Source organism: Hippopotamus amphibius, chromosome 6 (assembly GCF_030028045.1).
Source record: "Hippopotamus amphibius kiboko isolate mHipAmp2 chromosome 6, mHipAmp2.hap2, whole genome shotgun sequence".
Lineage (NCBI taxonomy): Eukaryota > Metazoa > Chordata > Mammalia > Artiodactyla > Hippopotamidae > Hippopotamus > Hippopotamus amphibius.
Genome location: NC_080191.1, coordinates 83,823,728 through 83,836,269, shown reverse-complemented (window position 1 = coordinate 83,836,269; position 12,542 = coordinate 83,823,728). Strand labels below are relative to the sequence as shown.

The following is a 12,542-nucleotide window of genomic DNA, read 5'->3' as shown; positions in this document are numbered from 1 at the left end:
TCTTAGTGAGACTTTGTCCATATTGGAAAGTATACTCTGTATATTTGGTGTTTATCTTGATAACTTTTGAACCACTTTAAATACTTTATGTATCTATAAATCTTTTAGTAATCTTCTCTCACACGTGCTTTGTTTACTGCTTATTAGTGTAATTTATTGATATGGTACTTGGTATTTTGGGGGAAACAGCAAGCCATGCAACTAAATGTATTCATTTATAAAATATGTCCAGTCTCCCTAGGCATAGTGAACTTGCCTTCAGTGTTTTATAGGCATTTTTCCCCTTCGTATCTTTATATCTTTACCATTTGTGCTTTAGCTTTGACTACACTTTGAACTAGAGGGAGAGGTCTTTGAACCCAGCTCTCCTCACATCGTTGTTTATTGTTATAAAAGAAGAACAGAAGCTTTCCTCCCTCTCATTTTCTGTCCACCCATCCTCCAAATGTTTCTGCTCTGACTTCCAGCTATTTGTTCTCTTGTTCTAGGTGCAGAGTGAAGGAAGGTGGTGGGTGCTGGTTTCTCTGCCTTTATTTTCATTCTTAGCCTTCCTTCCTGCTTTTCCACCTAAATAAAAAATCACATTCATTTGGAGGCATGTTTAAACTCTTTCCTCCTCTTTGAAACGTGCTGCCTCTCCCCCTCCTTCCATAAAACAGGGGTCCTCAACCCCTGGGCCACGGACCGGTAATGGTCTGCAGCCTGTTAGTAACGGGGCCGCACAGCCGGAGGTGAGCAGTGGGCGAGCGAGCGAAGCTTCATCTACCGCTCCCCATCCTTGCATTATCACCTGAACCATCCCCCACCCCACCCCCCACCTGCGGAAGAATAGTCTTCCATGAAACCAGTCACTGGTGCCAAAAAGGTTGGGGACCAGTGCCATAAAAGTTTCCCTTGTATCCTCTGACCCCCAATATACTGACCCCAAATATATATAGCCCTTGACTCTGCCATGCTCCTTTACTCCTTGGTTTGTTTGTTCACCAGTAAGCATTTACCAAGTACTCACAGTGGCCGGCCACTGTCCTCCAGCAACCAGCTCTTATCTTCCTTTAGCAGCTGAATTTCTTGAGTAAGGTCTTTACCTGCTATTTCATTTCTTTACCTGACTTTTGCCTCTGCTAACTGATTTTTATTCCCGTCACTCTGCTGAGTTTGCACTCACAGAGAACACAGTTACTCCTGAGGCCACATCCGGCTCTCTGGATCCACATCCACCTCCATCTTGGTCTCCCTGCTTCCCTGACACTCATCACTGCCTTCTTGAAGCTTTTTCTTTGTAAGAGAAGTTAGTATCCCTCATTTTTTGTTTTGTTTCATTATTTAGTTGCTGTATTGTTTTTACTATTTCTTTTTCTGCTTTTCCCTCCTGCTGGAGACTTTATAGTTTTCTCTTTCTCCATGGGAAAACTCAGTTACTCTCATGGTTTCAGTTGTTATTTTTCTGTGCAGATGGTTTTTCCCTCTCTTTCCAGTAGTGACTTCTATAGAGTTTCAGTTCTTTTACATTGTCTGTTTGAAACCTTTGGATGCATGGATTTATCATGCCTTAGGAACCCTTGGACGTCTGTGGCATGAAGTAATCAGTAATTTTCCCCAGTGTGTTTGTTTAAGGGGGGAGTTAGCCCAGTAGGCTGATTCTATGGCACTGGAGTTTCAGCACGGCTTTACATTATCTACGCGTGTTTGTATGTTCAAGAAATCTTGTGAAGTAATTAAAAATCTTGTTACTTTGTGAAAAATGTTTTGCATGAAACAAAGAAAGCTGACTGCAGTGCAATGACAGAAGTTAAGAGAATGGTATAGATATGACCAGGCAAGGATTTTTTTTCTTTGGGCTAGATAACATTAGCATTTGAGTAGAATAAAGAACAGAATATCAGAATTAACTACTGTTCTTTAACAGTGTCAACAAAACCTCTAATGTTTCATATGGAAACAGGGATTTATGAAATTGTTTCAGTGTTTCAATGTGGGAAATTTTGGCCACAGTCATAGTAATTAATGTGTACATTCATGAATGTTAAGATTGGTAGATGTCTATTTACCTGCATCTTGACACATCTAAAATTTAAATAATCATCTGGTTGTCCAGACTGGCATTCTTTCCTGTGCCTTTGTACTCCATCAGTTCTTAATTTTTTTCGTTGCTTCTGTTGCTTCCCATTTTTCCCCTTTTCTCCCCATGTTCCTATACGCTTGTAAAATTCCAAAAATACAGCAGCCCTAGGGAGTCTAACTTAAGCTAGTGTGTGGAAGTTCCCAGGTAATATATGCAGGTACTAGAAGGCACTACTTTTCAGCATTTCAAACCATCCCAGCCTGAAATTGATGGCATTGGAGAGTAGTGAGTTCACTGTCACTGGGATGGTTTGCGCAGAGGTTGGACGAGCACGTGGAGGTGTGTGGCTGTGGTTCAAGCATTGGGTGGCAGCAGGGAAGCAGTTTCAGCGACTGAAGTCTCTTCCATTCTTGAAATTCTTTGATTGTATGCTCAGTTCTCATTGGTTACCACAGCAGTTCAAAAAACATTTTCATTATCTGCATTAGAATAAAGATGGTATTTCACAATTAGAGATGCGGTTCAACTTTTTCCAAAAGACAAATTCCACCCCAAAGAATAAAAATTTTCTGAACTCACTGATAATTCAAAAGAATGTGACAAGATTCTTGGGTTAAGTCTGAAAGACAGGTTCTAAAAATGTTTTGGACAGACTTTTTTGCTCTTCATATTTTCTTTCATGAGGAGAAAATCGCTAGCTAAATGGATGTAGATTTTTATGATAACCTTGTCATTCCCAGGAAAACCTACTATAAGGTAACTTGGTGTAGCCTTTTGTTTAATTTAGCAATAGATGTGTCATAGCATTGACTTGCTTGTCTTAATTTAAATGTTTGATTTTTCTTAGAAAAGGATTTTCCCTAAGGAAACTAAAATCGTGGATTTCTGGCTAATCTTCATCAGTAAGCTTTGCTGTATTCTGTCACCTCAGCTTGAATTCCTTATCAGGCTAAATCAGAAAGAATAGGCAAAAGGGACTAGTTACTTTAACTACTTCTCTGTAGCTAGAAAAGCAACTAAAATGACAGGTGCTTCTTATGTTGTGGTCATGTTGTATGCATCTTCAGTGGTACAATTGGGGCATGAAAAGATTTAAAGAGGTGGGAGATGAAAATGGCTGAATATACTGAAGAAGTTTTCTCTTCTTTCACTTTCTTACATAGTATGTTTTGGATGAAGTTATGATAAATTTTATTCTTTAAAAGCATGTTAATTTTGTGAAGTAAAATGACATGCAGTTGATGAAAGTGCAGCCTCAAGTGAGCTCCCTCTGCCATCTTTAAAAAATGGAAACCTGAAACTAGAGTGTTGTTAGGCAGTCAAAACTTAAATTTTTCTTGAATCATGCGGGTTATGCGGGTTTGTTTTACTTGGGACAGGATTCAAGGATGTATCATGTTGATTCTTTCTCCGGGCCTGGTCTTAGCTGTTGGTGAGTAATTAAATTGTCAGTTCATTGCAAAAAATGGCATTATAATACCATTTTAAGTCTTTAGATGCAGATAAGTTATGCTTTCCTGGGAGTTCTGCAGAGGAGAAAGATATATTAAATAAAGCATGATAATAACACTAATTTTACCTTTTTAAAAAAAATGAGGCTACTAGAAAATGTAAAACACTGTAACTGGCTCGTTATCTTCCTGTTTCACAGCGGTGGTATAGATGTGTCGTGCTGTTATGTGGTCCCCTGGAGCCACCGCAGCCCTCTTTTGCTTGATGTTTGCATGATCTGTTTCTTTCGTACTTTTATGTTTGACCTGCCTCTGTCTTGAAATATAAAGAGGTTTCTTTTAGACAGGAAATGCCTGCATGTGGTATGCTCTTTCAATATGTAGTTTCAAATTTTTATTTCGGTGACTTTTTAAAAATTAGTTTTTTAGTATCCTGTTTCCTTGTTTCAATTTCCTTTTTCAGTGACTTGCTTACCTGGATGTTGGGTCTTCATTGCCTGACTCTGTTATTTGTCATTGTCTTTTAGATTCTTTCCATTACTTTTTTTTTCATTAAAAATTTTTTCTTCTTTTGCCTCTCCAATTTTCTTAGACCATTATTTGCTCTATTTACTTGTTCTGATCATTTATTTAATTTCATATTCATTTCTGAAATATTTTTTCTTTTATTTCTAATTCTTTCCTGAGTTTTCATTTTAATTCTTCATGTTTCTAATTTCCGACTTAGTTCTTTCATATCTTGTATTTATGTCTTTTAGCTTGTTCTGAATTAGTAGTTTGCGGTTTTGATCTGTTTTCTGGGTGTATTTGTTCTCATGTGGCTTCACTGTTAGAGACGTTTTTCCACGTCTTATTCTCCTTTTCTGATAACTTTGTATGAGACTTGACCTTGACTATTTTCTGTTGATCATTTTTATGTGACATTGGCTTGTCAGTACTTTTAAAAGGAACTGATATTCAAGATAGCTTTTCTAACCTCACAGACCTCTCTCTTCAGTTGTTTTCACATGATGTTTAAAAAATAAAACCAATAAAACCACTTGTTTTCTGAGATTATTGCTCTGTTCCCTTCTCCCACCTTTATCTGGACCTTCTCGTCCTTTATCTCCATTCTCTGTCCTGCTCCATTTTGAATCATTTCCCAGGAGTTTCTACTCAGTGTGGGGCCCTGCCGAGACCAGCTCGGCGACTCGAGGTGAGTGACGGGTGCCGTAAGCTTGAAGAAAACAGACACAGACTGAAGAGAAAGATGGGACCGGGGGACTCAAGACCTCTAGGATCAAGAGCCTTGCTGATTCATCCCGCGTTGCTTTTATTTGTTTCTTGGCTAACACTTCCCAGGTTAATCCCATAAACAATCAAAGGCCTCACATGACTGGGGCAATGATCTTTGTTTGCCTCCTGGGTCCGATTTGAGCAGGTGTGGATCTGAGCTGGGCGTGGAGAGCAAAACAGCCCTGGGGGCAGCGGACCTCTCTCAGTAGGATTAAGGGTCTGTGCCCCACCCCTGTTGGACCCCTGCGACTGTGCCTGTCTTAGGTTGTTCCTCCCCTGAGGAATCTTACCCGTCTTTGGCTAACCAGTCATCCTCCAGGGCCAAATAGGGTGATATGAGGAAGGGTCTGTGCCCTACCCCTGTTGGCCCCTCTACGGCTGTGCCTGTCTTAGGTTGTTCCTCCCCTGAGGAATCTTACCCGTCTTTGGCTAACCAGCCATCCTTCAGGGCCAAACAGGGTGATATGAGGTGTGCCGTGAGAAAGGGGCTGCGCCCCCAGAGAGGGCCAGTCCTCTGCCTATGCCCCCATAGTCTGCACGCCCCACACCCTCAGCTCCTCCACTGCTCAAGCAGGACATTCTGAATCCCATCGCTCGGCCCACATACTTTAACATTTTCAAAGTTTCAAAAAGACTCCTGAATGTCTTCCCACAGGGCCCTGTCCTGGAAGGGAGATTTGGTGGTTCCTCACGGGAGCTCCTCCCCATTCCCAGCTTCTTGCACTTACTTGCTGTTGCGGTGGGTAAAATCCCTTTCAGAAAGCTCATGTCCTTTCTTCACGTTGGTTCACAGTAGTTTCCAGTTTTCTGCACTGTCTTAGTGTTCTGTTCTCAGATCCACCTGATACTTCATTAGCTGCAGGCAGGTCTAGTGGTCATTATGTCTCATCTCTACCTGATGGCATTTTGGGATTTGTGGCACTAAATTTCGTTGTGAATATTGTGCATGGCTTTTGGTTTTTTTAATCTAGTACTACATCCTTTTTTTTGTTGTTTTTGTTTTGGTTTTTTTGGAGCTTCTCGGAGCTTCAAAAACTGTCACTGCTGTTACAGAATTCCCATGACAAGTAATATTTGATAGAATAAAATTCCCATTAAAAAAGCTAATTTGAAGCTCTCCATGATTTAACCACATTTGACCTGTATGTGTTAGAGCATTGTTTAACCTCTCAAGGTATTGACCCTTAGATAAATTTCCATAGTGCCTTATAGAACCAGACGCATAATAAGCTTTCAGTACACAATTCTTGGTACACACTTATTCAGGAGACCCCAGGTCAAATAACTTTTTTCTTATTTTATGGGAGGAGTGCTTATTATAATTCCATTAAGCTGATGAAATTTCTCAAATTGTGGCCTCATGTACATACTTAACTTTTTTTTTAAATTGGTTTCTTTTTTTAAATATGTATTTATTTTATTTATTTTGTTTGGTTGCACTGGGTCTTAGTTGCAGCAGGCGGGCTCCTTAGTTGTGGCATGTGAACTCTTAGTTGCAGCATGCATGTGGAATCTAGTTCCCTGACCAGGGATCAAACCTGGGCCCCCTGCATTGGGAGTGCAGAGTCCTAACCACTGCACCACCAGGGAAGTCCCATACTTAACTTTTTAAGTTAACTGAGATTCAGCTTATCCCGACTGCTTGCCAGGATCATTAAATGCATCCTCAAAGAAGCAGAGCAAGGTGGCAGTACAGTGCTGGGTTTATCTATTACCTGCATGTGCAGAGTGAGGTGAAGAAAGAAATGTGATACTGTCTGTAACAAAATTTAACCTGTGAAGTTTAATAGGAGGTTTGCATTTTAAGCAGTCAGTTGGGGGAAAATTTATTTTGAATTTGAATGTGCATGATTGTGATTTTTCTCTTGATCTTATTGTTTTTGAGGTTAAACTTTTTAAAATAGCAGTAATGCTTTTTAGAGTTCCCTTTTCCTAGTAACTGGCTGTAGTTCTTGGGTCAAAGCAGTGGATGAAAGGATGAGATGTTACTTAGTGGAAGTCTCTCATTAACCCTGTTAATTCTATACTGTCTAATCTAGATGGGACTGAGAGTGTAACCAAAGAAATCACAGGCTACTTGAGGTAAGGGCTTCTTTCCCATAGGGAGTGCTATATTGAGTAGGAAGTTGTTGGGTGGCAGTGAATGAATACCTCTGTGAGTGCATCATTTGAGAACACAGTTATTGTTAATTTCATTGTTCACAGTATTTTAGAGTGAGGTTGCTTGTCTTCCTGCTTTGTGTGAATGTAAAATGATAGAGGATAGCAGGTGTGGTTAGAGAGCTGACCTGGGCTCTGGGTTAGTCTTCGTTGGCTAAGTGATGGGCCATCTTCAGCAAGTTACTTTTAGTGGCTCCTTTTTTTCCCTTTAAAAAAAATATTAGTATCTAGTGATATCAAGTTCTAAACATATCTTTTAAATGTCTCATTATTTTGACAGTGACCTTTATTAATTTCTAAAAGCATACAGCAGTGTGCAGAGAGCCTTTGAGGCAGAAAGGTAGAAAATGTATGCTGTATTTGAGAAAGTAAGGTAGTATTGGGTGCAGTTGTGTGTGTCATAGAGGGTGAAGGTGAAAGCTGTGGGCAGGGGCTGGTTTGGCCTTGATCCTGTGAATGATGGGGGATGGGGAGAGGGGACAGCCTATGAGCTCTTAACATGGTCTAAGTTGAAGAGTGACATCTAACATTATATTCCTTTTAAGAACGTAAATCCGAGGGGCTTGTTCCTACAGTGGCCTAGGTAGTGGGTGACTAGATCTTGAGCTAAAGTAGTGGCAATGAGGTTGATTAATGGGGTAAACCTACAAAAATATTAAAGTTAGAATCACTAGGACTTCTGATAGAGGGGCAAGAGTCCAGGTGACTCCTGAGCTGGGCCTTAAGCACCTAGGACAAAAGTAGCGGTTTATTCCTGGACTTCAAATGGTATGAATTTCAAAGTAATTAGAGATGACAAAAGACTGTAATGTGAAGCTTTTCCAATTTTGTCATAACAGTGTTTAATTCTGTTGCTTAAAAAAAGAATTCATCCTCTGAATTTATAGCAACTAGCCAATGCTGCAACATACAAATCGAGATCTGAGAATAACTAGAAATTGTGAAAAATATGAAAACTGGTACCTCTGATTCCACATCATCATTTAAAAATTATAATTTTTAAATATGTATGGTTTACTTACTTTGTTCTTAAAAACAACTATTAAAACAGAAAGAGAACAACTCCCCTAAAACACAATTTCATGAAAACTGGAGGAATGGACTCTGTATTAAATATTTCCAAGGAGTTCCTGAGACCAAAAATGGTGGCCCTTCTTTTCCAGCAGCTGGAATCCAAAAGATCTTGAAACCAGTCCTGAAAAGCTTGCTCCTATGCAAAAAATCCTGGTGGCTTTTGAGAGGAAGATAGAGAACTATTCTGGAAAATTTCAAGTGGTAGTAGAGGTGAGTCACTGACATGAAGAATTATCCAGGGACTACAAGATTCGTTTTCTCTTTTTAAATATGAGGTTTTAAAAAATATGTATGTTTAGCTAGGGCAGTTTGAAATTTTAATCTCTGTGTTCTAAAAATTTTAATGAACAGAAAATAGTAGAGCAAGTAGTGCTTCCTCTCAACACAAAACCAAGTACATTGAAATCTTTTTTTTCTTTAAGAACTTTTAATGAGATACAATTGACATATAATAAACTGCATATATTTAAAGTGTACAATTTGATTTTTTTTTCTTATTAGTAACGTATATTTGGCAATCCCAGACTCCTAATTCATCCCCCCCAACCCCCTCTGCTTTCCCTACTTGGTGTCCATATGTTTGTTCTCTACATCTGTGTCTCTATTTCTGCCTTGCAAACTGGTTGATTTGTACCATTTTTCTATATTCCCCATATACGTGTTAATATACGATATTTGTTTTTCTCTTTCTGACTCACTTCACTCTGTATGACAGTCTCTAGGTCTATCCACAAGTACATTGAAATCTTAAGAAGCAAAACTAAATAAGTTGAAATTGCAATGATGTCATCTTTAGCAACAATACTCTTTCTTTATAAAGGTAATGATAGCGGGAAAAACACATGGTAAATAAATGCTGTATTAACATTTTGAATATATTTTGAGTGTAAGATATTCTTGGATGGGATTTTTAAATGCATTAATTTTATTTGATTTGTAACTTCTTTGATCATCAGAAGACCCTGTTCTTTTAGTGGAGGTGGCGGGCCCTAGTGAGAGGAGTCTCCTTGCTCTGATTCACATGCTGCTTGGATGCCCTGGCTAAGCTCCTTTGGATAGTATTTTATTTAGCAACAGTGCAGTATTAATGTAGCCACCCTCTAATTATTCTATTGTGTTGGGGAGCATGAAATATATGGACATGGTACAAACGTCAAAGGGTACAAAAGGTGTAAAATGAGTGGTCTCTCTCCCGTTTTTGTCCCTCAGTCATCTAGTTTCCCTCCATAGGAACAGCCACATAGTTCAGGGTTTTTTGTATATTCTTCCTGAAATATTTTATGCATATATACAAACATATAGTGGTACATATTTATAGCTATTTTCATATCCTCATACAATAATCTTTTGCCTGGGGGTAAGAGTCTTCTTTCCCCCCATCTGTTCTTCAGCAAATGGGTAGAAGTGTTTTAGTTTGCATAGTTGTCTACCTTTTTTCCCTCCAGATTTAACATAGACATGTAATGTCTTTCCCTCACACACTAATGTAGTAAGATTCTATTGATTATTTTAGTGTTTTGCATTTTTGCCATTGGGAGTTTAGAAGAGCTAGTTTCCACATTGTAACCTAATGATTTGCAACAAAGCCATTTAATTTCAGTCCTTTATTTTGTAGCTATTATTTTTTTCCACTTTATTCCATTTTTTAAAAATAGTAAACCCCAAAGGGCAAGTCAGTACACACATAAATATTTATGAAAACTAGGCATATAGCTTCCTGAAATAGTACGTTTGTGTGGATTTTAGTTTAACTATAAATGCTTGTTGCCCTGGTACTTCTTAGTATCTGAGGGAGAAAGGGCAGGAAACATTCCAGGGACAGATGGGAGTAGGTGCTGAGCAAAAGGTGAGGATGCACAGGGGTGAAGGAGAGAGGAGGCCCCAGGAGCCCTAGTTCCTAAACACAGACCCTGGCCCTGGACTGGGCTGGGTTGGCTTTACCTGGGCTCCAAGGAATAGGAGCCATGTCCTGAAGCAGTGGTGTCACTTAGTTGGCTTCCGCAAAGAGCTCTGCTTCCCAGGATTTAGGAAGATTAAAGAACAGAACAAATTTGACAAGTTTTATTCTCAAGAGAATGAATCATTGAGTAGGAACTTCAGGTGGCCTGTCATTTATCTTGCCTTTTATTATCATTTATCTTGCCTTTTATTATCATTTCCTGACAATGACTTAAACTTGGGCACACTTTGTTTCTATTTGTTTCTTTTGCCTTTTATCTTTGCGTTTATTTCAGGGCCCTTTTTTCAGTAAAACTGTTTTTGTGTGCTGCTTAATTATCATGTTTTTCCACAGGTGATGCCCCACTGACATAAAATAGTGCCTTTTTTTTAATGTATACAGTAGTGTTACATAAGAAATTTTTTTATTACATTGGTTTGCTTACTTATTGATCTGCCTTTTAAAAATCTATTTCCACTTTTTGTTATTTTTTTAGTTTTTTGGTATGTTTATTAAATTACACAAATCCAATAAATAAATGCCAACTAAAACTTTAAATTGACAATATCAGTTCTCTTTAGTCTCTGTAAAACATTAAAAATTTAGAACTCTTTAAGAGTGTAAGTTTTATTGTTTTTAGTGCAAAAACTAGGACTGGGTGATATGTTGTCTGCTTAGAAAGTTTCAGAAATAGACATGCTTCATCTACGTTAAATTGTTATGACAATGTGTTAGCTCATAAATGCTTTTCAGCATTTCATTTCAAATAGTATTTTTAAAAATTGAATCTGAAGTGATATTTAAGGCTGTGGGCAGGTGTTCTGTGTACTGGATTGTGTGGAGAAACTGAAAACACACAGATTATGGATTGATGAGAGGGAATACTTGTAATAGTGGGCTTTGGGATCCTTAAGTCTGTTTTATTATACCATTTCCAAGTGAAGCCTTCCTTTGCAATTATAATGGTGGTGATTTTGGATGGGGATGACTCATCAAAAAATATAATATAAATTCATCTTTCTAGGACCATATAATGTATAAAAGGAGGACAGATTGAATTTAATAGGCATAGGAAATAACACTAATTTTTAAATATGTTCTGCCTAAATGGCATTCATCATAACTGTGCAGTATACGTTTCACTTATTCTTCAATATATTAATATATTTTTCTTAAAAACGAATATTGAGTTTGTGTTTAATATATTCTTACAATCATTTGTTTGTCAAGAATATCAATACATTTCTGCTCACTGGAGGCTTGACTTGTTTTTAAAAAGCCCAATTTTGAGGTGAACTATAGTTTACTAAGTAAATAAATATCTATTTTAAAATATTTTTAAAACTTAATAGAAACTTTGACTTAAGGGTCCTCTTCCTCCCTATTTTTATACTTCAAGTGTGAGGGAAGGGGGAAAAAAATGACAGAAAATGACATGACTTCTGTAAAGTCAAAGAATTTTCAAAATTGGTAAGATCTTTGAATTTTTAGTAGTCTGTTTGATAGTCTTACATGTATCCCGCCTATTCGAGAAGTAAAAATAGATTTGGAAGATTTAAGCTTTTCAGAATGGAGCATAGTGCTTAGGGTCTGTCTTGATTCCCAGGAACTAGATGGTAGAAGTTGAGGTAAGTAGTTCATGACTCATAACTTAAGTCTCATTGTAGTTAAAAATAATTTAATATATAAAGCTTACTTAAAAAAAAAAAAACCAAGTATATGCCCTTTATCATCCCTGTTTTTGGTAACCAGGCTGCTCATCCTAGCTGTGGAAAATTGAATCATAAATTGCCAAAGAATAACAGTCAGTGCACTCTACTAATGCATCTTGGGTGAGAGAACCTAAAAGAAAAGGAATAATGTTTTAATAATAGGAATGATGTTTTAACCACAGAGGCAGCAGTTATACTATTCTTGTATTTGGTGGTAAAATTTCCTGGGTACTTATTTTGACCAACTGGGGCATGGTGGTAAGCACTGGGACTGAAGGAGCTTGGTCCTAGTCTCAACTCTGTAACTGATTTCTTGAATTATCCAGTAGGGAACCTCTTTGTGCTTGTTTCCTTACCTGTAAAATGACAACTGAGCCTCTGAAGCAGAGAGTCTGTGTCTGTAAGCCCTGCATGATGTAGTCCCCAGTTCCATTGGCTGCAGCCTGCTGACAGCTGATGTTGGTTTTGTCAGGAGTTAAATGCTCATGGACACTAATAATCTTAGGCCTGTTACTTAACATTTTCCAGCTACAGTTTCCTTTCCTGTCAAATTCGGAAATAGTATCTAAATCAGGTTTTTTTAAATTTTTAAATGGCATATGTATAAGCAATATATATATTATATATACAATTTTATATTGTATATATTAATTTATAATAATGTATATATTAGTAAAGTATTGAGGCTAATGCTTGTTATTGTAGCTGTTAGGCTGTTTCATTACTTTCTTCTGCCAATTACCAGAGTTTGCTCTTAAGGCCAATAGAAGAAATTTTTATGTGTTCTATAGGGCCCTTACCTGTAGTGTCTTGAAACTCTGAGGACAGCTAGTTTGCACCACACTCCTATCACCTCCCCAAATGCCAGC

At 37.9% G+C, this 12,542-nt stretch overlaps 1 protein-coding gene and 1 non-coding gene across 7 annotated transcripts in view; one reads left to right on the top strand and one right to left on the bottom strand.

Moving 5' to 3' along the window:
- SMAP1 (small ArfGAP 1) overlaps positions 1 to 12,542 on the top strand; it is a 164,883-nt gene that overhangs the window by 62,771 nt on the left and 89,570 nt on the right. For 2 of the 6 annotated variants that reach the window (XM_057738321.1, XM_057738322.1), the window contains exon 5: positions 8,115 to 8,232. The exons of the other annotated variants lie outside the window; for them this stretch is intronic. In XM_057738321.1, coding sequence (XP_057594304.1) covers positions 8,115 to 8,232 — 118 coding nt within the window. The remainder of the gene's footprint in view (positions 1 to 8,114; positions 8,233 to 12,542) is intronic. 6 annotated transcript variants of the gene reach the window in all.
- TRNAG-CCC (transfer RNA glycine (anticodon CCC)) lies at positions 6,306 to 6,378 on the bottom strand. The gene has a single exon. It is a non-coding gene; the product is annotated as a tRNA-Gly (tRNA).